Source organism: Cibotium barometz, chromosome 52 (assembly GCF_041138505.1).
Source record: "Cibotium barometz isolate CiBa-2024 chromosome 52, ASM4113850v1, whole genome shotgun sequence".
Lineage (NCBI taxonomy): Eukaryota > Viridiplantae > Streptophyta > Polypodiopsida > Cyatheales > Cibotiaceae > Cibotium > Cibotium barometz.
This window is the reverse complement of record NC_141097.1, coordinates 19,905,833-19,931,822: the sequence shown is the minus strand read 5'-3', so window position 1 is coordinate 19,931,822 and position 25,990 is coordinate 19,905,833. Positions and strand designations below refer to the sequence as shown.

At 43.1% G+C, this 25,990-nt stretch overlaps 1 protein-coding gene across 1 annotated transcript; it reads left to right on the top strand.

Moving 5' to 3' along the window:
* The first annotated feature begins 5,898 nt into the window (after positions 1-5,898).
* Positions 5,899-25,691, top strand: PFD3 (prefoldin 3). Its single transcript, XM_086788596.1, has 6 exons — positions 5,899-6,161; positions 23,673-23,730; positions 23,822-23,893; positions 24,864-24,983; positions 25,123-25,224; positions 25,333-25,691. The coding sequence occupies exons 1-6, from the start codon at positions 6,040-6,042 to the stop codon at positions 25,411-25,413; spliced, it is 555 nt and encodes a 184-aa protein (XP_086644722.1). The 5' UTR covers positions 5,899-6,039; the 3' UTR covers positions 25,414-25,691.
* The last annotated feature ends 299 nt before the right edge of the window (positions 25,692-25,990 follow it).

The window sequence follows — 25,990 nt, the reverse complement described above, 5'->3', positions numbered from 1 at the left end:
AATTTTTTATTATAAAAGTTTTACTTTCAACAATATTATTTTTTATGCATAAAAGATTTTTTTTAATTATAAAAGTGTTACTTTCACCAATATTGATTTTTATGCATAAAATGATGCATAAAAGATTTTTTTTAATAAAAGTGTTACTTTCATCAATATTGATTTTTATGCATAAAATGATGCATAAAAGAATTTTTTCTATTATAAAAGTGTTACTTTTATCAATATTGATTTTTATGCATAAAATGATGCATAAAAGAATTTTTTTAATTATAAAAGTGTTACTTTCACCAATATTGATTTTTATGCATAAAAGATTTTTTTTAATTATAAAAGTGTTACTTTCACCAATATTGATTTTTATGCATAAAATAATTTTTTTATTATAAAAGTGTTACTTTCATCAATATTGATTTTTATGCATAAAATGATGCACAAAAGAATTTTTTTATTATAAAAGTGTTACTTTCACCAATATTGATTTTTATGCATAAAATGATGCATAAAAGAATTTTTTTATTATAAAAGTGTTACTTTCATCAATATTGATTTTTATGCATAAAATGATGCATAAAAGAATTTTTTTATTATAAAAGCGTTACTTTCATCAAAATTGATTTTTTTTACATAAATAGATGCATAAAAGGATTTTCTTTTATATAAAAGTGTTATTTCCATAGAAGTTGGATTTTATGCATAAATAGATGCATACAGAATTTTCATGTCAAAATAAGAGTTCTCTTTAATCCTATGTTTAAATCCCATGAATATTGGTAAATGAATAAGTAAATACTCTGTGAGAGAAAATTCTACTGTTTCATATTCTCTAGGATGATAATGAGAAAATTTAAAAAAAAACTATCAAAGTCGGAATTTTAGATAAATGATTAATTTATTCCTCATAGGAATTGATTAGTTTTAAGTTCAGTTAAGCAAAATACTCAATGATTGAAATTCAATAAAGTAGTAATTGAAATATTACCCTTCGAGAAAGTTAGTTCAGGGAGAACCTTTCCAGACTCAAACCCTGAATTAGACTATGACCAAGACTAAATCTCCTTCAGTTTCAAGAAAAGACGATGTGACCAGTTCAGAAAAATTTTGCTCAAATCATCCACCGAATTTGAAATCAAGTTAAGACCCTTGATTTTGATCTGAGGATCAAGGTTATAGAAAAAAGGAAATTCTATTGGAATTTTAGACCTGTGATCTAGAAGTATAGGGATACGGATTTAAGATACACCCATTGTATTCAAAAGAAAATCAAAGGTGAAAACTTGCATAGAAACCCTGTTTTCTTAAAGGACTGTCTTATGCTAGAATGCTGGAGGGAGCATTTGGTATATGTGTTTTTCTAATGGAAGTTCGGTTGCAACAGCTGGCGAGGAGTGTTCAAAGGATGGCTCATGCGGCAAAAACCTGCCCAGTCTTGACCAGCCTGGGTATGGTAAAAACATGGTGTGCTTCTGGTACGATGGGCGAGGGCCGACGAAGCGGTCCCTGAGTGAAGTGCCAAGACACCAAAGGCGGATCCTGGAGGGTTCTGACAGGCGATGCACGGGCTCGCGGTGCTTAGGACACCCATGCGTATGTCGTGGAAGATATATATATATATGATGACGAGAAAATTATTGTAATCTGTTATTGGATCTCGTTACTGACCTGTTGGTCTCAACATGGAGAGTCCAGAGTGATACTGTTTTGTGAGAAACAAGGATTGATGGAAATTTTGAGTTATGACATTTGTAACGAATAATTATTTGTCAATGGATTGTTTTAAAAGTTAAAACTACTATGTGCCTATACATAGTAGGATCCTCCAAAATCTCTCCTGAATTTGCACTCAACTTGCCATTCTGATCCAATGGCACTGAGATAGACTTACAACCTATCATACAATACTTGGACAACATGTCCAAGCCATACTGTCTCTGCAGTAATCCAATACCATGTGGTGACCTAATCACCTCAATGCCCAAGAAATATCTGAGCTCCCCCAGATCCTTCATCTCAAACTTCTGTCTAAGCAAGATCTTTACATCAAAGATCTCTGCATCATGGTCCCCCATAATGATTAGGTCATCTACATAGATGACAACAAGCACAACCCCTCTATCACTGTGTCTCACATACAGCGAGAAATCTGCATTGGCTACATGAAAGCCAATAGTGACAAGATATTCAGAAATCTTGTCAGACCATGCTCTTGGTGCTTGTTTTAAGCCATACAAGGCTTTCTTCAACCTGCAAACATGCTCAGGGTGACTCACATCCTCATAACCAGGTGGCTGCAACATATACACCTCTTCCTACAAATCCCCATGCGCAAGAATGCATTCTTTACATCCATCTGCTGATGTAAAGACCATTGCTTTGACGCAGCCACTACTATCACAACTCTCACTGTTGCCATCTTGGGAACTGGGCTGAAAGTTTCCTCATAATCAATGCCATATATCTGCGCATATCCTTTGGCTACCAATCTAGCCTTGTACTTGCTTATGCTTCCATCACTGCTATGTTCATCACTGCTATGTCTTACTTTTTGTACACCCACTTGCATCCAATGGCTTTCTTGCCTTCAGGCAATTGCACTAAATCCCAAGTCTCATTTCCATATAGTGCATCCATCTCCTCATCCATAGCTTTCTCCCAACACACATTTCCAACAGCCTCATCAATGCATGTGGGCTCTACAACCTATACAACTTTTGCCATGTATGCATAGTGATGTGCAACATAACCATCATAGGTAAACCTTTGCACAGGATTCTTTACTCTCCCAGATCTTTGCAGCTTTGCATTCATGGCTTCCATAGTCTTCTTTACACCAGGTGTTCTCATAGTTGGTATCCCAAGATCCTCATCAAGGCTCATCTCTAAGCCACTAGACTCTCCATCAACATGAGAATGCCTTACAGAAATCACATTTGCAGGACTGGTATTATGACGCAGCGCCTGCCACTCCATGGTCTATCAACACATGGTCTATCAACACTAAACCACTAGATGAGGACTCTCTTGGTCCATTCAAAGAATATGATTGCTAACTTGCATTCTGTGCAACCACATTTCCACTCACATCAGCCCCAACAGCTTCTTTTTCAGCAGCATACCAGCTGCTCATCTCATAAAAAACAACATCCCTGCTTACCCTCAACTCACGTGTAGCAGGGTTATAACACCTGTATCCCTTTTGCTCAAGGGAATATCTAATAAACACACATTTTTCAGCTTTTGGATCCAGCTTAGTTCTCAGCTCATCTGGCACCTGCACATATGCAATGTATCCAAAGACTTTCAGATGAGACAAACCAAATCTGTGAAATTGGGAATGTTTTCCCGAGTCTGAATAGACGTCTTGAACGCCTTGTATTGTGGCCCGAGACCACGTAGACAGACTTCCACCTTATCATCATCATCTACTGAAATGCCAATAGATGCAAGGGATTCCACAATACCCTTGATCTTCAATGCATAGTCATTGGTAGCATGAGGTAGCTTGGTTGAGAAAGCTACTTGCAGATTTGGGTCTATCAGTGGATAGACAAGTTGTCATTTTCTGTGACAACATTAGCAGTATATAGTTGGCTAGGAACCTAGTTTTTCATGCTCACACGAAGCATATGGAGGTCCACTACCATTTTGTCAGAGAGAAGGTTTTGGCAGGAGACGTTGACCTTGTTTATGTCAGCACATAGGATCAGGTCGCTGACATTTTTACCAAAGCATTGGGTATAGAGAAGCTCCGCAGATTCAGGGCTTTGCTTGGTGTACATGAGATGGAGTTGAGCTCAAGGGGGAGTGTTGAGATATCGAGCTCATCTAGTGAGGCGGTGGACACTGATGACCCGCCTGGGGGATAGGCCCCACACTTATACCACTGGCATGGTTGGTGAGATCATGGATGATATGCGGCCAGTGGGATGACAGGTTGTGTGACAGCCATTCTAGAGACTAGCATAGTTGTAGTGCCAGCTCATTTAGTTGGGTTCACACTATAGAGAACCCTAGTATGTATTTGGTTGAGTACCTTTTCATATGGTGTATACTCTTATCTTTGTATATGGTGTGTTGAGTGAAGAAGAAGAAGATTTTCAGCCTCTCACCTTGTGTGTTCTCTTTTAGGGTTTTGTTGAGTGAAGAAGAAGAAGATTTTCAGCCTTTCACCTTGTGTGTTCTCTTTTAGGGTTTTGTGAGTGTGTGTGTGCTTGCAAGAGCTCAAGCTCTCTTCTCCCCTGCATCTTTTCAGATTTAATTGAACCTCCAGTTTTACCACACGAGCCAGAGCGTATCTTGGATTTGTAGGAGAAGCGAACTCATCACAAAATTAGACAACAGTGTTTGGTTAAGTGGAAGGATAAACAATAGTGTTTGGTTAAGTGGAAGGATAGACTGTAAGAAGGTTCAACTTGGGAGGATGTTAGTACCCTACCTTTGTTTATGAGGACGAAAACTCTTCCAAAAGGGGGGAGTAATGTCAGGACAAGGGTAAGGCTAGGGGGAGTTTGGCGGTTTAGGGGAGTCTGGACTAGTGTGGACGGCTAGGGCTATAGTTAGCCAGCTATGTTCTATATCTGACGGTTAGGTGGAGAGTTGCCCTATTCTCTTCTAGGAGGTCTCATACTTGGTAAGCATGCCAACAAAAATTTACAGACGTGAGAGAAACACCAAATTGGGTCCCAAATGTCCCCTCAAGTGTGTGCTCGCTTGAGTATTTTTATAGACTTCTATTCATTAAAAATAGATTACATGGCCCAAGCTTGCTCTACAAGCTTTCTTTTTACAAAAATTGGATAATAAAATATTTCAAAAATCTCACTCTCGTGACATATTCCATACCAAAATCAAATGTTCCTTTAAGATACCTAAGGACACGCTTTGTTGTTTCCCAATGTGATTCTTTGAGATCGGCCATATAGTTTAACTTATGGTACTCACAACATAAGCTATATCAAGTCCAGTAATCGTCAGATGAAGCTTCCAATAAGTTGTTTGAAAAGAGTACTATTAACACTTGATTCATGTGCAAAAGTTGAAAGCTTTTGATTTTAATTTTGATTCCATCGGAGTTGAAATTGGCCTACTTTCCATCATGTTGGATTTTTTGAATAGCTCCTTAATATACTTTAATTAAGTCAAAAACATGTTGATCCCTATCTTAATTCCAAGACAATAATGAAGCACATTCATGTCTTTCATACCAAACTCCTTCAAAAGACTTTGCTTTACTTTTTTAATGAGAATAATGTAGCTATTAGCGATGATAAGATCATCAACATGTATAAGAAGTAACATAATGGTTCTTGTGCTATTCTCATTTCTTTGTTCCCAATCTTTAAGCTCTTGAATTGTGCTTGACCAACTTGGAGAGGGCTCTTGTCGAATACATACCAATTAAATAAACAATGAGGAGGTAGGAGCTTCAAAACATCATCACCTCACATTTTGCCCATAACGTTGCAGCATCACAATCATATCGGGTCCCTGATTGTGGCAGTAAGGTGATCACAAGTGGCAAGGTACATGAGACTCGCGTGCAAAGAGTAGAGAAAACAAAGGATAAGGAAGACGCCAGAATTTTTACAAAAAACATAGGATAAGGAAGATGTCAGAAATTGCATGGACAATGCTCTGAAATGTCCTCACATTATTGTTTTTCTAAATTAGAGCTCACATTTCCATACAACTAAATCGGCACTTGCTATAAAAAACTTTACAAAAAGAATATCATTTCTAAGTAATAAATGAAATATGCTTTAATAATTAATTGAACATCTTGGAGCTTATCGTCTCTAATCATTCAAAATTACTAAAAAAAAACCTTAGAATTGGTCAAATCAAATGTAGAAAATGTGTGTTTTCATTTAGTTAAATGTTGAAAAATGCCTGGGTGCCTTATTTGAAACGTTTGTAATGGATCATCAAAGGTTTTGTTACTACTAATGTTTTCTTGTGAAGGATTTTGGGACAGAATGTGTAGGATGGAGTGTTGTTAACGGGCAACGTGAAGAGGCGATCTTGTGTGCCTGTGTGGTCATGGCTTCTTCTCCATCTGAGAGGAGGGGCATTCCAGCGGCTCCTTTTGTACACGATGTTCAGACATTTCTCTCCCAATCCGGGCTTGACACAAACAGTGCCCTGGCCACTCTTCAAGAAAGGTGCGCTCCTACGCTTGTCTTGTGATGATCTAACACAGAAACTGCAATTCTGTTTGCCTTTACTGCGTGAAATCATGGATGGTATGGATGCAGGGTTTTACCAGTACTCTTTTTTTAGGGTTTATTACCTTTGGTGTTTAGGGTTTCCAGTAGGTCCCTAGAGGTTTTACAGGGTTTTAGTACTAGGTTTTACTTCCACTGTAGATCTTGTGGGCAATGACTTGGGTTAGCTTACCCCATACAAGAACTCAAAAATTTTTAGTGGTTTTTTGTTTTCCAATTAAAGATCCGCTATTCAGTCTACAATGAGGCGCCTCTATTGCTCAACCCACCGTGAGTGGGGGAGAGGGCATTATTCACTAGTGAAGGTGAGTGGGAATTGAACCAGAGACCTCCTGCCCAATAGTCCAATTACTTACCAACTCGTCTATGAAGCCGCATGCAAAAATTAGTGGTACCCCTACTATGCATAATGGAGTTGATAGCTATATAGTCTTGTGGGTTGACTACCATGAGTATATAACATGCACGTTCCTAACAGGTGAATTTGGGCCTGTTCCTCGATTCCTCTAGGCATATATATCATTTGCTTGCAATTCCCCCTCATTACCCAGCATTTGAAAATGCCTTGTGATTCAACAATAGATTTTAAATTCTTTCCAGGATGAAGTAGAAAAAGTTTTGTGCCTTGGAGACATCCTCTTAGTAGAGAGAAATGATCCTTTTGAAGGAGTTGGAAGGAGAATTTGGGGGCTACCATCCTACATGCCTTTGAGCAATTGGGGTTTGACAAGCTACTTGGAATTTTACCGTGAAGCTTTGAAAGTTAGCAACATCTCCCTGTCCAGTGGCATTTGTATAGGGCCAAGCCATGGTGCTGGTGGTCACCACCAGTGAAGAGGTAAGCAAAAGGTGGGTGGGGCATGTGGGGAATGCAAATGAGCTCCTTTGATGTGGTATCACACTTTAGTGCACAAGTTTCTTTTCAAACTCTTGTAGGAGAGGTGCTCTCATAAATATTTTATATGAATTGTTTTCTCATGTTTACTGGAAAATTCGGTGCGACCGATTGAGGGGGTCTTGTACAATAATACTCTTTTGGTGAGGGGTTGAGCTAGACAAGGTTGAAGGAGGAGCATTTTGTCCTCACATGAGGAGTCAAAATAGTTTTAGATTGAGAGAAATGCAAGGTTTCAGGGTGTGGAAGTGTGGAACATAGTGTTATGTACCTAATGCTAATCCTTGGGATTAGGTCCTAATTTGGGCAGGGTTGGGGAGCCTTGAGATTAGGGGGAAGATTGTCGGCACATTACAGGTGGCTAGGGTTCATTTTTATTGATAATCCATGGCTATTTATGATTGGAATAGCGGTTGCAGTCACTATATAAGTGACTTATAGGTTATTGAGGTCGTACTATTATACTTGACAGTTGACAGGTGATCTGTGCCTCCACCAAAATAGTCTTACTCCTGCCATGGACATGGTGGTTCATAGGCGGTCTTGTTGAGGGTCCCTTGGAACAAGCTTTGGTGGTAAGGGATGCCAGGGCTGACTGGCTTTGCACGTGGGGAGTAGAACCTTAGCCCCTAGCTCGGGGGAGATTTTGGATGGAATCTACGGTTGGGAGGTGAGTTTGCCTACCCCCTTCTATGTTGTTCTAACCTTGTGTGTTTAGCATGTATATCAAGTGATCCTTCAGGAGGGGTCTTACACATAGCTTGAGTAGGACTATTAGATCATGCTTTAGGAAATAGCCTTGGGATTAGCATGTACATGTCATGATCTATTATTAGCGGGACATATCCATCACATCATTATCTAACTTGGCATGCCACATGAATCATGGCACATAGAGAGGGAACTTTTTTAGGAAAAGTATGCTCCATAGACCCAACACGTGGAGCTATCTTAATTAATTTCTCAGTCCAATTACACGTGCATGCAACCCAATATAACCTTAATGTAGCCAAATAGGTTTGATTGCTTTAATTGCATAGAGAGATTCTCTCCTTATTCACCTCAAACATTAGTTAAGCTCTCTAGATTCCCTATCTAAGCACGTGGCATTAGGAGAATCCGATCAATATAAGTCCTTGATTCAACCAAATAGAAGTTTGATAGCTTTAATTGCATACAACATAGTTCACTTGATTGCATCCCCTCATTCGCCTCAAACATCGGTCTAGCCCTCGTGACTCCCTATTTATGCATGTGTAATCCCACCATTATAGTACATGTAACATTTTCTTTCCCAAGAAATATTTACGTCCTTGGAAACAACATTTCTCCTTTGTAAATTGTTTATATTGCCTGAAGTTGAGCTTTCCTCTTGCCTATTCCTCCACTTACCAGATATTCGAAGTACGTTTTTTGTCAAGTATGTCTGGTCCTCACATGATGGATTTTTTTGTTTGATTCATGTGGAAGACTAGGTGGTTCTATGATCTCAACAATGGTTGCATCATTTACAACATTACCGTCATTGCCCAATTTTACATGGAACGTTGGATATTCTTTTTAAGCACGGGAAGACTTCACAGACTCCTGTAGAGACCCAAAGTCAATCACAAACTACGGGTGACCCTAGTTTGAAGAAATCAAAGAAAGTGGAGCAGACACTTCAACACATCAAGGAGGGTTGGTGCTTCACTTGTGGTCGGCAAGGGCACATGCGAATGAACTGTCCATAGTTGAAGGGCAAATCAAAGCCAAAGAAAGCTCATGTTTTAGATTCGCTGGTGGAAGAACTCGATGATGAGGAATCCGATGAAATTCAAGAGGGGGTGGAAAAAATTACCTCGGGGACCATGGTGGAGGTGGAAGGTGGAGACTGTGGTGCGGTAATTGGTGGAGGTGGCCGGGTAGTCGAAGGAAAGGGGGGAGAGGTGGCTGCGAAGGGGGTGTGAGTGTAGTTGAAGGAAAGGGGGGAGAGGTGGCTGCGAAGGGGGTGTGAGTGTAGTTGAGGGGAAGGGGGTTGAGGTTAGGCGCGTGACGGTGGGTGAGGGTATGGAGTGACAAAAAGTGGTTGAGGGTATGGAGTGACGGAAAGCGGATAGTCGATGGAGAGGGGGAGAGGTTGCCACGAAGGAGCGAGGGAAAGTTGGTGAAGAGGCTAGGGTGTTTGGGGGGGGGGGGAGGGGGGGGGGGTTGGTAAGGGTATGTCGATGTAGAGGCAAGGTGGGGTTTGGCGGGTAGTTGATTAGGGGGGTAAAGGGGTCGTGGATTTGACGAGAGGAGGGTTGGGTTAAGTGGAGAGGCGGGTAGTTTAGGGGTGGTAAAGAAGATGCTGCTAGGGGGAGCGGATGGTCGAGGGGGAGGGGGAAAGGATGGCTGCGAGGGAGTGAGGTGGAGAGGGTAGTCGACGGGGAGGGTGGGGTTTGGCGGACAGGCCATCAAATTGCGGACAAACGATAAGCGGGGCGGACAACCGATTAAGGGGGTGGGGCCAACAATTGAGGGAGAGGGGGAGAATCTGCTCAATGACTTTGAATGGTCCATAGTACTTGGTAGAGAGCTTAGGACACATCCCCTCTTTTCCAGGTCTTCTTCTAAGTCTGGCCTTCTCGAACTTCAGCAATACCCAATCATTCTCTTTGATGTCCAATTGCCTTCTATGCTTATCTGCAGCCTTTTTATGCTTCTCTTGAGAATGCTCAATGGCTGTCCTTACCTGTACAAAGGCAATATTAAGGTCCTTGACATTCATCGGCGGAAAATATCTCATCCTTTGTACGAAGGATGGGTGGCAATACCACTTTGCCATACATGATCTCAAATGGAGCCTTTCCCGTAGAAGCATGCACTGTGTTGTTATATGCAAATTCCACAAGTGGCAAATACTTCTCCCAACAACTTTTGTGATCGGCCACATAGCATTTAAGCAAATCTAATATGGTTGAATTTGTAGCTTCACTTTGTCCATCCGTTTGAGGATGATATGCTGATGAAAAATTCAGCTTAGTGCCCATATTGTCAAAAAGAGCTTTCCAAAATAGACTCGTTGTCCTGGGATCTTTGTCCCCCACAATTGACTTCGGCATACCATGATGCTTAAACACCTGTGACAAACATTCTGTCCATATGCTCAACTTTTATGGTCTTTTTGACAGGCAAGAAGTGAGCTTGCTTGCTAAACCTGTCCACAATAGTATTAGCACATTCATCCCCAGTTTCTGCCCATTTCTGGTGTCCTTTTGGTCCCTTTTGCATGGCCGATATTTTTTTGGGATTTTTCCCAGCCTGTTTGGTATTTTCCCAGTCGGCCAGCTCTCCCCACCTATAAATAGGTGGGGCTGGCCTCTCACTTTTCATCTTGTCTTGTACATCTTTTGCTCCCTTACTTATGAGATTACTTGTGTCTCTTGCTTGGGATTGTTTTGCTTCAGTATATTCAGCATAGTTGCTCCATATCTCTCTCTCTCTCTCTCTCTCTCTCTCTCTCTCTCTCTCTCTCACACACACACACACACACACACACACACACACACTCTCTATTCAGCACACTCTAGTGCCCTTTTGCTTCTGCTCTGTGCACTCTTTCATGGTATCATCACTCCCGGTTCAACGATTCCATGTGCTGCCCGAGATTTAGCCCTATTTCCAGTCCCTTATCCTCTGCGTTTTTCACAGATTTGCAGCTTTCTTCTTGCTGCGTTTTGTGGACAGCTTCTGCTGATTGCTTTCCCTTCACTTTGGCTTCATCGCTTACAGCCAGCAGGTAATTTCTCATCAGCGTTTTTCTTCTACTTGGAGTTTGGATCTAGGCGGCCTGTTTTTTCAGGACAACAGCCCCTCTTTGGCTGCGTTTTCCTCTCTGGTGGACATTCCCTTTTGCAAAGGGGGTATTGTGGTGGTTCGGGCTTTAGTGGCAACCTTGGTACCTGCGGTGGACGCTTCTTCTTCTGAGATTGTGCGTTTTTTTCTTGAGGAGAGCCCAAGCTACAGCCCTAGTTGATGCCTTTCCCTCTTGCACCCTCTTACAGCATATTCCCAGGCCTTGTGTGTGGCTGCCTTTCCTCTCTATATCAAATCTGCATTTTTTGCTTCCCTCTTCTGGTGGCCTCAAGGTTGGAGGTACAGTCGACAGAAGCTTCTGCGTTTTTTGCTACTGGAGGATTTTTCGGGTGCTGTCCAGCCTCTTACGGCTGCGTTCTGGTGGGAGGAAGGGCCCTATATCAGTGTTTTCTGATTTGGATAGTTTTTTATCTCATGAGGTTTGGTCCCATTGATTGGATCAATGATGACAGCTTTAGATTTGGCTCCTGTACCACTTTCTTGTTATTTCCTAGGTGAGGCAGATAAGCTGGATGGTGGTAGCTTTCAGTCATGGAAGTTACAGGTTACTTCTATTCTGAGGGAGTATGGTTTGATGGAGTTTCTCTCGTACAAGAATTGGTGCTTGTCGGACCTTGCCTCTGCGGAGGATGTGTGTCGGTGGTGGAAGACTGACGGATAGATCTATGGCTTTCTCCTCCTGAATTGTCAGGATTCGGTTCTTCGACACTTCATCTATGCTCTTGATGATGCTTCTACTTTCTATGTGTGGCAGTTGCTTTGTGACCTATATGGTGATGCCAGTGAGATCGGCAGATGGTTTCTGCTTTTGGGTGCATAGGGTTTCTGCTTTTGGGTGCTATGCAGCCAGTGATCTTATGGATACTTCTTTTGGAGATGTTCTTGCAGCGAAGGATAGTGGGCTAGTTTTGCTTCTCCTGTTGCCTTGCCTTCAGTTTCTGTGCATACTTCTCCTTGCTAGGATGATATCTCTGGTAATGTTTTTGAGGAAGATAGTGGGCTATCTTTCCTCACAGCTTCTGAGGGGGATTTGTCTCCTATTGCTTCACCTCCGACTGTTTGTTCGTTACCCAGTGACCAGGATGCGTTGCTGGTTCCTTTGTCTTCTATGGAGGAGCCTGCTTCTACGCTGTGTGATGCTATTGAGGAGGCTACCACTACTTCAGTTACCACTACTGTGAATGTTCCTATTTCCCTTACTCTGTGTGAGGATTTTGGTTTGTGGTCAAGTGTGTTCGTGACCGTGCCAGGGACACAGTGGTACTTCCAGGGATTGAAGGATTGGGATTTGGATTTGGTTGGGCCTGTGGAGTCCTGGGGGTTGGGAAGAGTGGTTGGGCAAGTAACCGTGGGGAGGGTGAAGCGGAGAAGCGGTGGGGAAAAGGGGATGCCGGAAGGTATGGAGAGAGGAGAGGATGTGCTTTGAGGGGGAAGGTGAGGGGGGAGTTGGTTAGGGGTGAGCCGCGAGGGGAAACGGGTAGGAGGCGGTGAGGGTAGTCGAGGGGAAGGGGAAGAAGTTTGCTGCGAAGAAGGGGATGAGGGGAGTCGAGGGAAAAGGGGGGAGAGATGGCCGCGAAGGGGGTTGAGGGTAGTCGAAGCAAAGGGGCAAGAGGTGGCCGCGAAGGGGGTTGAGGGTAGTCGAAGCAAAGGGGCAAGAGGTGGCCGCGAAGGGTGTGTGAGGGTAGTCGAGGGAAAGGGGGGAGAGGCTGCCGTGCAAGAGGGGGGGCGAGGGTAGAGGGGGCCGCGAAAAGAGGGGGGGGGTGATGGTAGTCGAAGGAAAGGGAGGAGAGGTGGCTGCGAAGGGGGTGTGAGTGTAGCTGAAGGAAAGGGGGAAGAGGTGGCTGGGAAGGGGGTGTGAGTGTAGTTGAGGGGAAGGGGGTTGAGGTTAGGCGCGTGACGGTGGGTGAGGGTATGGAGTGACAAAAAGTGGTTGAGGGTATGGAGTGACGGAAAGTGGATAGTCGATGGAGAGGGGGAGAGGTTGCCACGAAGGAGCCAGGGGGAAAGTCGGCGAAGAGGCTAGGGTGTTTGGGGGGGGGATTGGTAAGGGTATGTCGATGTAGAGGCAAGGTGGGGTTTGGCGGGTAGTTGATTAGGGGGGTAAAGGGGTCGTGGATTCGACGAGAGGAGGGTTGGGTTAAGTGGAGAGGCGGGTAGTTTAGGGGTGGTAAGAAGATGCTGCTAGGGGGAGCGGATGGTCGAGAGGGAGGGGGAAAGGATGGCTGCGAGGGAGTGAGGTGGAGAGGGTAGTCGACGGGGAGGGTGGGGTTTGGCGGACAGGCCATCAAATTGCGGACAAACGATAAGCGGGGCGGACAACCGATTAAGGGGGTGGGGCCAACAATTGAGGGAGAGGGGGAGAATCTGCTCAATGACTTTGAATGGTCCATAGTACTTGGTAGAGAGCTTAGGACACATCCCCTCTTTTCCAGGCCTTCTTCTAAGTCTGGCTTTCTTGAACTTCAGCAATACCCAATTATTCTCTTTGATGTCCAATTGCCTTCTATGCTTATCTGCAGCCTTTTTATGCTTCTCTTGATAATGCTCAATGGTTGTCCTTACCTGTGCAAAGGCAATATTAAGGTCCCTGACAAATTCATAGGCGGAAAATATCTCATCCTTTGTACGAAGGATGGGTGGCAATACCACTTTGCCATACATGATCTCAAATGGGGCTTTTCCTGTTGAAGCATGCAGTGTTGTTATATGCAAATTCCACAAGTGGCAAATACCTCTCCCAAGAACTTTTGTGATCGGCCACATAGCATTTAAGCAAATCTAATATGGCTGAATTTGCAGCTTCACTTTGTCCATCCTTTTGAGGATGATATGCTGATGAAAAATTCAGCTTAGTGTCCATACTGTCAAAAAGAGCTCTTTAAAAGAGACTCGTTGTCTTGGGATCTTTGTCCCCCACAATTGACTTGGGCATACCATGATGCTTAAACACCTGTGGCATAAACATCCTGTCCATATGCTCAACTTTTATGGTCTTTTTGACAGGCAAGAAGTGAGCTTGCTTGCTAAACATGTCCACAATAGTATTAGCACATTCATACCTAGTTTCTACCCATTTCTGGTGTCCTTTTGGTCCCTTTTGCATGGCCAATATTTTTGTTGGATTTTTCCTAGCCCGTTTGGTATTTTCCCAGTCAACTAGCTACTCAGCTCCAGTCGGCCAGCTTATTCAGCTCCAGTCGGCCATCTCTCCCCACCTATAAATAGGTGGGGCTGGCCTCTCACTTTTCATCTTGTCTTGTACATCTTTTGCTCCCTTAGTTATAACATTACTTGTGTCTCTTGCTTGGGACTGTTTTGCTTCAGTATATTCAGCGTAGTTGCTCCATCTCTCTCTCTCTCTCTCTCTCTCTCTCTCTCTCTCTCTCTATTCAGTACACTCTAGTGCCCTTTTGCTTCTGCTCTGTGCACTCTTTCATGGTATCATCACTCCCGGTTCAACGATTCCATCTGCTGCCCCATATTCAGCCCTATTTCCAGTCCCTTATCCTCTGCGTTTTTCACAGATTTGCAGCTTTCTTCTTGCTGCGTTTTGTGGACAGCTTCTGCTGATTGCTTTCCCTTCACTTTGGCTTCATCGCTTACAGCCAGCAGGTAATTTCTCATCAGCGTTTTTCTTCTACTTGGAGTTTGGATCTAGGCGGCCTGTTTTTTCAAGACAACAGCCCCTCTTTGGCTGTGTTTTCCTCTCTGGTGGACATTCCCTTTTGTAGAGGGGGTATTGTGGTGGTTCGGACTTTGGTGGCAACCTTGGTACCTACGGTGGACACTTCTTCTTCTAAGATTGTGCGTTTTTTTCTTGAGGAGAGCCCAAGCTATAGTCCTAGTTGATACCTTTCCCTCTTGCACCCTCTTACAGCATATTCCCAGGCCCTGTGTGGTTGCCTTTCCTCTATACCAAATCTGCATTTTTTGCTTCCCTCTTCTGGTGGCCTCAAGGTTGGAGGTACAGTCGACAGAAGCTTCTGCGTTTTTTGCTACTATAGGAGGATTTTTCGGGTGTTGTCTAGCCTCTTACGGTTGCGTTTTGGTGGGAGGAAGGGCCCTATATCAGCGTTTTCTGATTTGGACAGTTTTTTATCTTATGAGGTTTGGTCCTATTGATTGGATCAACGATGACAGCTTCAGATTTGGCTCCCGTACCACTTTCTTGTTATTTCCTAGATGAGGCAGATAAGTTGGATGGTGGTAGCTTTCAGTCATGGAAGTTATAGGTTACTTCTATTCCGAGGGAGTATTGTTTGATGGAGTTTCTCTCGTACAAGAATTGGTGCTTGCCGGACCTTGCCTCTGCGGAGGATGTGTGTCAGTGGAGGAAGACTGACGGATAGATCTATGGCTTTCTCCTTCTGAATTGTCAGGATTCGGTTCTTCGACACTTCATCTATGCTCTTGATGATGCTTCTACTTTCTATGTGTGGCAGCTGCTTTGTGACCTATATGGTGATGCCAGTGATGATCGGCAGATGGTTTCTGCTTTTGGGTGCTATGCAGCCAGTGATCTTATGGATACTTGTTTTGGAGATGTTCCCGCAACGAAGGATAGTGGGCTAGTTTTGCTCACTGCATCTGAGGAGTTTGTTTCTCCTGTTGCCTTGCCTTCAATTTCTGTGCGTACTTCTCCTTGCAAGGATGATATCTCTAGTAATGTTTTTGAGAAAGATAGTGTGCTATCTTTCCTCACAGCTTCTGAGGGGGATTTGTCTCCTATTGCTTCGTCTCCGACTCTTTCTTCGTCAACAACCAGTGACCAGGATGCGTTGCTGGTTCCTTTTTCCCTTACTCTGTGTGAGGATTTTTATTTGTGGTTAGGTGTGTCCGTGACCGTTCTTGGGACACAGTGGTACTTCCAGGGATTGAAGGATTGGGATTTGGATTTGGTTGGGTGTGGTGAGGCCCGACATCAGTTTTCAGAGGGGGCAGTTGAGTTCTTACATCTGGTGATGCCGACCTTCGAGGAGGGTGCTATTGTACAGCATTTGGCTACTCTTGGTACAGAGTTGGAGCAGATGGACTCTATTTCTTTTGAGGGTATTATCTTCATGGAGCTTCAAGCTTCTAGGGATTTCTGTGGCACTGTGTTTTCATTTGGGTTTGGCATCGATATTTGGAGCAGCATGACGCAACCTACAGGGTTGTTTTCTTCTAGAGGAGCAGTGTACTTGGCAGCTTGTTCTGTTGCTTTTGTAGCTGAGTTGATGTGGAGATTTCATGTGGAGCTTTCTTGGTACTTGTTGCTGCTGCATTCTTTTGTCTTTGATAGAGGACGGCGTCTTCGGCTTCTCGGAGTTTGTTCAGCATTTGGTGCTGAGAGGGGGTGTTAGCACATTCATTCCCAGTTTCTGTCCATTTCTGGTATCCTTTTGGTCCCTTCTTATCACATCTATTTATAGAATGTAGGAGAATTCTAATTTTTTGATATAAAGATTCTTTACGTATCTAATTAGACATAAAGACAACTTTAGTAGGAATAACACTTTTATAAAAATCCTTTTATACATCTATTTAGGCATAAGTTCAATTTTAAGGAAAATAACACTTTCGAATTAAAAATAAACCTTTTATGTATTTTACTATGCATAAATTTCATTTTAATGAGAATAACACTTTTAAAATAAAAATAAATCTTTTATGCATCTAACTATGCATAAATTTAATTTCAATGAAAATAATACTTTCGAAATAAAATAAATCTTTTATGCATCGTTCTGTGCATAAAATCAATATTGATAAGAATAACTCTCTTGAATTAAAAATAAAATTCCTTATGTATCTTTCTATGCAAAAAATCAAAATTGATGGAAATAACTCTTTTTGAATTAAAAATAAAATTCTTTATGCATCTTTCTATGCAAAAAATCAAAATTGATGGAAATAACTCTTTTGAATTAAAAATAAAATTCTTTATGCATCTTTCTATGCAAAAATCAAAATTGATGAAAATAACTCTTTTGAATTAAAAATAAAATTCTTTATGCATCTTTCTATGCATAAAATCAAAATTGATGAAAATAACACTTTTGGATTAAAATAAATTCTTTATGCATCTTTCCATGCATAAATCCAATTTAGTAGGAATTACACTTTTAGAATAAAAGAATTTCTCTTATGCATCTAATTTATGCATGAAATCCATTTATGATAAAAATCACACTTTTAATAAAAAAAATATATCTTTTATGTATATGTTTATGTATACAAATCATTTATGATGAAAATCACACTTTTAATAAAAAATATATATCTTTTATGTATATGTTTATGCATACAAATCATTTATGATAAAAATCACACTTTTAATATAAAAATATATCTTTTATGCATCATATATTTCTGAGGTTGCATAGTGAACGCTTTAGACAGGTTGGGTTGTTGCATCCTTTGCAAATCCCAAATAATAAATGGGAAAGTATTTCCATGGATTTTATTACCGGATTGCCAAGAACACATCAAGGCCATGATTCTATTTAGGTTGTGGTAGATCGCTTGACAAAAATTGCTAGATTTTTACCGACCCGGAAGACTATTACAGCTACGCAATTAGCTTGGCAGTTTATCGAGCAATTGTTTAGACTGTACGGGTTACTGCAGGACATAGTCAGTGATAGGGACTCTAAGTTTACGAGTGAATTTTGGAAACTTGTTTTTGAGAAGTTGGAAACAACTTTGAATTTGAGTTCCTCAGATCATCCTCAATCTGATGGTCAGACTGAAAGAGTGAATCAGATTTTGGAGGATATGCTTCGGGCATATGTATCCAAAAGACAGAGTTCATGGGAGGATTATCTTCCTATGTTAGAATTTGCATATAACAGTACTAAGCATACGAGTACAGGGTTTAGTCCTTTCATGCTTATGTATGGTTTTCAACCGAGATCACCTGCAGTAGGATTCTCAGGACTTCAGCATGATGCATCACGTAATTTTTTGCAAGATATGCAGAAGAAAGAGCTGCGGAAGCAATAGAAGAAACAATGGAAGAAGAGCCTGAAGAAACTACAAGGATTGATCTAACTCATTACTTAATTAGAAGTGCTCAAGACCGAGACAGGTTTTATTCTAATAGACATCGTTCACCTAGAGAGTTCTCTGAAGGAACGATGGTGTATTTGCGAGTTCCGAAAGATTCCGAGACTTTACGGACAGGTCGATCTCCGAAATTATCTCCTAGATACTGTGGACCATTTCGTGTTACACGACGGATTGATTCAGTTGCATATGAATTGGATTTGCCTTCTCATGTGAAAGTTCATCCTGTATTTCATGTCAGTAGACTTAAGGAAGTATTGGGTGGAGCAGATCAGTTAGTTACTCCTATAGAAATTATAGATGTCCAGGACATGACATTTGTTCCGCACGAACCTGAAAAGATTCTTGGCTTTCGTGAACGAAGATTGCGTCATACGCTTATCACGGAATACAAGATCAAGTGGAAGGATCATGTTGAGGAGGACGCTACATGGGAGACATTGACTTCTCTTCAGAGAGATTACCCTGGCTTTTTAGTGAGCTCAGGAGTGAGCTCGTAGAGGAAGGGGAGTATGTCATGTGCATAGTGGGTATCTACCGTGTGCTATACGCATGTAAGACTAGTTTCGAGGCTTGGGGAAGCTTGGAACTAGGCAGGCTGATTGACGAGCTGAGTTAGGGAAATACTAACGAGCGGGCACCCAAGTATGGACGGGCGGCCGGCCAAGTGTGGACGCCCGATGACCGGCCAAGAGTCTATAAAAGGGTGGCCAAGGTTAGTTATTGTATTATAGAGAGTCTCGCGAGTTTGTGAGAGCTCTATGGTCTTGGAGCCTGGATCTAGTGCAGACGTGCACCTGCTTTACGCAGCCGAGGCCGGCAGCAGTCTCGAGGCCCGCGAGGGCAGCTTCGTGGCGGTATGGGACGTCACGAGGAGGAGATTGGTCGGTACGTCAACCTAGTTAGCTCAGCTCGTGGCTTGGTGGGGACAACCAAGACTGTGGGCTTGCCCACGGCTGTCATGGTTGGGAGGTGAGTCAGGCCTGCACCCCCTTGCTTGTTTGTTTGTTCGTTTGTTTGCAAGATTCGAGTTTCGAACCAAGATCGATCACGAGGGAAGATCCGTGGGGATTTGACAATCTTTGCATACATGTGTGCATACGTTTCAGCCAAACAAGCTTGTGTTTCTTGCTGCATTTCTTGCTTAACTTCCTCATGCAGGAGGCGTATCTCTGTCTTGACCAATCTGTGTATCTCATCATACATTGCTTCATCGATTCTCTTGGATGTCTTCCCCAGTCGCTTTGGACCCGGGGAGAGTGTCCATTCCCTACCTTTTCTCACATAAAACTTCTTAACAGAAGGGGACTTTACCGGTGTATGAAATGCAGCATCGATGGCTCCTCCGAGTTCGGCGACAATCTCCTCTTTGTCCATGTTGGACTGAAGGGGTCCCCTTTTCCTCAGCTGGTGGCCCCCATAGGTGGCCAGTTGCAAGTGGGGAGGCAGGTATAGGCGACAAGAAGAGGAGAGAGGAGGCGCAGGGTGGACAGCGAAGAGAGAGAAAGGAAGAGGGGGCTGCAAAGAGAGAGGCGGCACAGGTTCGAAGAGAGAGGAGGCGGCACATGTTCGAAAAGAGAGAGAGAGAGGCGGCACAGGTTCGAAGAGAGAGGAGGCGGCGGCACATGTTCGAAAAGAGAGAGAGAGAGGCGACACAGGTTCGAAGAGAGAGAGAGAGGGAGGTGACACAGGTTCGAAGAGAGAGAGAGAGAGAGAGAGAGAGAGAGAGAGAGAGAGAGAGATTTTATTAACGTCTTCCAAAAGACCGAACTCGGCCTATGAGACAAATCAGTGTACCTGTGTGGGGTATCCTCTGTCATCCCAACAAAATGAAAAAGTAATGAACTAAAAAGCTGAATCTGGTACAATGAGTGGGGGAGGGGATGGAGCTCTACAACTAGGAGAATGCAAAGCTATATGCATGGAGTATACAATCATGATATGCAACCTAGCTAGCTCCATCCTGTACCATACTGGGGGTATAAATGATATGCTAGAGAGAGAGAGAGTGATGCACGAGTGTTGGACACAAACTCACATAATGCTTCATTGATGTAAAATGAAAGCACATGTTCTTTTTGTAGGTGCAGGGCCTTATCTTTTGACTCACACAAATCACAAGTACTAATGGGCACATGACACATAATACATACTTATCTTATCCAGATAAGAGAGGTTCACACCTAAGCATGTGTTCACACACTCATAAATGAACAAGGTGGACATACACACATTTAGCTCTTTTAGAGGTTGTACGCATGGACACACATAGATACACAAACACGGTTACACAAGCACATGATGGACACACACGTGAAGCTCCGAATATCCCAACAAACCCCCCTTCGAAGTGAAGGTGGTGAGACCCCAACGCTAAGAAGATACTACCCCATCCACCCTACCTAAGAGATAAACTCACCATCTGCACCTCCCATGTCATGGTAGTCTCTCATATTAGAGTAAGACCAAGGTAGTGAGGCCAGCACTTAGTCACCCCCTGGCTCCTAACTAGGATAATGGAAATACGAAGCCTTTTATTGTTGGAATATATATCATCTCCAGAGGGTCTACTTACACCTTTTCATGCTTGTATTGGTCATTTTATGAGACCCTGCATTGGTATATTAGTAGATATTATTTGGGATTTTTCTACCATTTTAAAGATATTTTATAGCATTTTATGCTACCGGACAGGTGTCGACTTGCTACAGCTGGCCAACCATCTCTTTGGAGGGATATATAAGGGTTCTCATCCTTCTTCTCACTTTTCATCTCATTCTTGCATATCTGCTGGAGGTCATTGGCTGTAGCAACAATCTCTTATGCTTGTAAGCACCTATGGGCTTCCCTCGTGCTCATTTTCAACAATAATCAACTATTTCCAACCTTCTACAGTTTGTGCTTTGGGCCTACAACCTATGATTCTCTTTCTTTCATGGTATCAGAGCCAAATGCTGATCTACAAGTAAGAAACTGCTGCGTTTTTCTGATTAGAGCGGAGGCTTATCATTGTGCTGCGTTTTTCTGCATCTGTATTGCTGAACTGTTGTGTTTTTGCTGTTGGAGGCTGAAGCTCTCTTCTAGGTGTTGAGGACAAGGTTCCTAAGAGGTTTGCTTTCTCTATTTCTCTTTTCCCAACCTCCCTCCCTTTCTTCTTCCTCTCCTCTTGCTGTGCACAGCCTGAGAGGAGGTCATTTGCTGTTTTTTTTTACAGCCCTCTTTCTTCAGAGAAGGTTTCTCGTTAGAGGACATGGCTTCAGGAGATTTCTCTACTGCTACTCCTTCTCCCATTGCTACTCCAGCTCCTTCATTGCCTGGATCCCCTGCTCCTGCTCCACAAGTGGTTGCTCTTCCCAATCTTTCTTCTTTAAGTTTATCTAATCCAGGTCTTGCTCCCATCCCTACCCATATACCGTCCTACAATCCTCCCCAAGTCAGTGACTCCATGAAGCTTACAGCAACCAACTATCATACATGGTCTTTCTACACTCAGTTATTGTTGGAAGGAGCCGGTGTGTGGATGGCTATCTCCACACCTCACTTGGTGGACCCTACTTTGAGAAGCATATTGGATGCTCGGGCTTGTCTTATCATCATTCATTGCATGACTCCATCTATACAGTTCTATGAGTCCCTCCGTCTTCGTTGTCGTCGCTTATGTACACAACTCAGCACCTCCTTCACTTAGCCTTTTGCTTGCTTTCTCACATATCTTCTACAGCAGCCACCCATGCCTCTTCCCTCTCCCTCGCCACGCTAACCTCATCAGTCCACCCCTTCTGCATCCTCATCGAGCTCGTTGCATCGTTCGGAGTCTCGACAACCTCTCGGGGGATCTTCGCATCTACTCACCGACTATATTTTTGAGCTATCTAGGGATCGTCGCCATCAGCAAGATCGCACCCGCCATGCTGCGGATACCATCCGCAGTCTTCAGGCTCAGGTCTCCATATCAGAGCAGCGCCTGCAGGATACAGAGTCCGAGCTCACCCATCTCCGCTCTTCATCTTCCCACAGCACTGGCGAGGTGGTTGGATTACATGACCTCGTGGAGCAGCAAAATCGGGGGCTGGTCTCTTTACGAGCCCAAGCTACCAAGTTGGATACCCTCCGCGCATCTCTCCGCCCTCTCCAGTTCCTTCTCACCAGTCTTCCCACTTCTTCATCGGCGGCTGGTGCTAGCACTTCTTCTGGCGCCCCTAGCACTACTTATGGTAGCATTTAGATACACACTGTCATGATGGACATTTTCAGTTGTATGTACCATCTTTTTATGATGTTATTTTTGTCTGCACTCTTTTCATCATTGTACTCAGCTTAATGTAATCAGTTCTTTGCACTCTTTCATCATTGTAATACGCATAATGTAATCAGTGCATACCTGCATCTTTGCATCATGTAATAACCACTTCATGCATACTTTCCATATGTAACCCTCAAGGCAGCTTACTTTTATCTTCCTCACCGAGGACGGTAAGCATTCTAGTGGTGGGCGACTTGTAGCCACCATGGGTGCCCACATGGACTGTCCACCAAGAATGCCCACATGGTGGACCATCCACCGCAGCAACGGACCATCCACCGCAACGGACTGTCCACTGCAACGTGATTGTGTGGCAATGAGTCAACGGAGGCGCCAAGCATTGGGATCATCAAGTGGAGACGCACCACCACAACGGACACAAGGAGGTGCATTGAAGGCTCCAACAGCACTGACAACACCGACTGACACTCCACGGCATCTCCAGAGATAGGAGATTCCACCAAAGGCTACGCTGCCACCCACGGCATCCACCAAAGGTAGGAGATGCCACCGACTCGACCACAGGCATATATGGCTCCTCGTTCCATCTTGGACGACATCCTTATCTTGCAGCCTTATCCTTATCTTGGACGACATCCTTATCTTGCAGCCTTATCTCAATTGGAGGACATCCTTATGCTCATCCTTCATACCACTTTGTACCCTTGTTCTATCATCAGCTTGAGCTGTGTCGTCCTCTTCACTGTGACCTCTGATGAGTGTGCACGGTATAGTGAAGGACATGTATCAGTGTTCTCTGAGTAGTGCAAGTGTTTTCGTTCCTTCCACAGTCTCGTCTCTCCTTGTTTTGTGTCCTGCTGCATAGTGTCTTCTATGTTGTGTCGTGAGCATCGAGGACTCCGGACATACTGTCCAGAGAAGAGCCACCACGTAGTGCGGGCAGCCAGCCCTGCTACACAAACTTTGCACAAAGAAGGGAAGAGAGGAAAAGGGGGGGGGGGTGAGTTTTGTATTCTCATAAAATGTACACTAGCAGAGAAGGATGCTACTAGTCATTTCACTTTGAAGAGTTCTCCAACATGCCTCTCTCTAGGTCTTTTCATGTTTTTATGAGTATGCATGCATTTATGTAACTATGCATGTACACACATTCAATAATCAATTCGTCAACACTGCTAAGAAATATGCGCTGATGGCATGATAAACCAAGACATTATGTGGTCAACTGTCAAAGTTATTTGTGAAGAATCCTTAGTTGATCACTGTTAAAAGTTTTTTAATTTAACAACAATATGTTCAAAAGTTTTTTAATTTAACAACAATATGTTCGGCAGCCTTTTCTCTTCTATCTGGCCGTATGTAGCCTGCTAGCAAGATGTTTACCTTGGCTGCCTATTGGCTGCAGGCTTCAACAATACAAACTTGCAGAGATGAAGCTTCTTGCCCAGAGAAGAGATCTTCAGGTTTGCTACTATTACCCCTTTGGACTCCATAAAAATAAATAAATCAAATTGAACAGTCAGCAAGTCACGTGTGATTTGATTTGTGCTGCAGGCCAAGGTTCCAGATATAAAAAAATGTTTGGCGATTGTGGAGTCTTTGATATCAAAGCAGGGAACTGGCGAGGTTTTCTTCGATTTCTCTCTCGTGTTTGTTGGTTGGTCATGCATGCATACTGTTACTGCATGCTGAATGCTTCATGAATGCTTGTGCACTGGTAGGATGACTGAGGAGGGCTACAGATAGGTGAATGAAAAAGGTGGGGGGTAAGAAGCAAGCAAGGAAGGGAAGAAACAGGCTGGAGGAGCAGAAGGAAGCAGGTGATATAGGATGATGGGAGGTTTGGGAGCAGATGGAGGTGAGAGAGGGCTGGGGAAAGTAGAAGAGGGCAGGAAGGGCTGAAAGAAGGCAGGCGGGGGAGGCAACAGGTCAGTGGGCAGGCAGGAGGAAATAGAATTATGGGGAGCTTCTTGGCTACATCATTCTTTAGTTAGATTTCTCAATGATTGGTTTTTAACCCTTCACGTGTTTAATAAATACTTTTTGTGTTGTTTTGTTTTTGGCACACTTCAGCCAGAAATATGTTAATTATTACATGAGGTTTCTTTGTCTCTACATGCTGGAAAACATTGTGGAAAACAGCACTAAATAGGCTTATTATCTTAATCAATAATTTTGCAAATCAAGAAGAGTTGTAAGACTGTTGCACACAGAAGTTCTAATCATTACGTAAGGCTAGCTACACACAGGACTTCAGCCTGCTTCTGCCTATCAACAGGGTCCCGGTAAAATGCAGAAGTTCCCAGTAAAATGCAGATTGTATTATGTTGGCAGCATAAGCTTGTTGGGCCTCTCCACAAAAAAAATTTGTGCATTTACAAAAAACGGGCATGAAGAGTCAGTGACATGATAGATGGGCGGATATTCTATGTGATTATGGTTCACGCCTGTGCTCTTATTGCAACAATCTGGATTGCTTTTCCAGAGTTGTGCCAGATGGTCGGATCTTTTTGTGTGTATAACCAGCATAAGAAGGTAGTTCTCAGGTGCTTTGAGTAGCCATTACCTTGTTTTGATTGACAATGCTGCTTTGCAGGAGACAACAGTGGATTTTGAACTTGCTGAAGGTCTCTACTCACAGGCTCGTATAGAAGAGACTCAGGCAGTATGCTTGTGGTTGGGAGCCAATGTCATGTTGGAGTACAGCTGCGATGAGGTGTTTTGATTGCAGAAACTTTTTGCTACAGATAAGTTAATTACATGGAATGGTGGATGACTAAGTGATCTCGTAAGGGTGATATTTACACATATATGCATGCATGCATGTGTATGTGTTTGTATGTGTGTGCATGCAGGCAGAAATGCTTCTGAAAAAGAATTTGGAGAATGCCAGTGTCAGTCTGCAGGCCATTATTGAGGACTCGCAATTTTTAAGAGATCAAGTTACCATCACAGAGGTAGATCCATGACATAGGAAAACAAGCCTCTGAATCCTCAAAATCTTACTTATAATGATGAGTCCGTACATTTCAATGCCTTTATTTGAAACTTTGGGTACTCCACAGGTCACAATTGCCCGAGTGTACAATTGGGACGTACATCAACGCAGAAAAAACCGCCAAGCTGGTGGCGAGGGCTCAACGTAACCTTCTTAGTTTTCAAATATACAAGTTATGAGCAAATGCCTTGAGGGTGTTTTGCCTTGGATTTGATAGCATCCAATGCAATCATTCCCCCCCCCCCCCCCCCCCCCCCCCCCCCCCCCCCATCTTGACCTTTGTCTTGGTTTTGTTGTGTAATTACTTTACATAAAGTACACCACTTTGAAATACGAGTAGACAGCGACAACCATGGTTTGCAGGTGTAATGTGTGGTTCCGACTTGATTTCCAAGGTTTTTTTGGTGGTATTGAACTTTCATTACTACAGTTTTCCCCTGGAAAGCCTCCAAGTTTTTTTCTTTCTCTTCCACTAAGTTGTGAGGTAGTTGGTATAGGCTCTCTTGTGAAGCAACACAGTTTCTTTGATGTTTCTTTCTTGTTTTTGAGTACCATACAGATCCACTAGACACCGGTTAGGATTTTATCACTATCAAGATGATTTTAGACCCACCATCTTTTTTCTATTATTGTGCTTGCAATAGCACCTTTGAATACATTTTGGGTGCAGCAATTGTGTTGTACAATGACAATCATGTTGCCCACAGTTTATGTACATGGAAGTG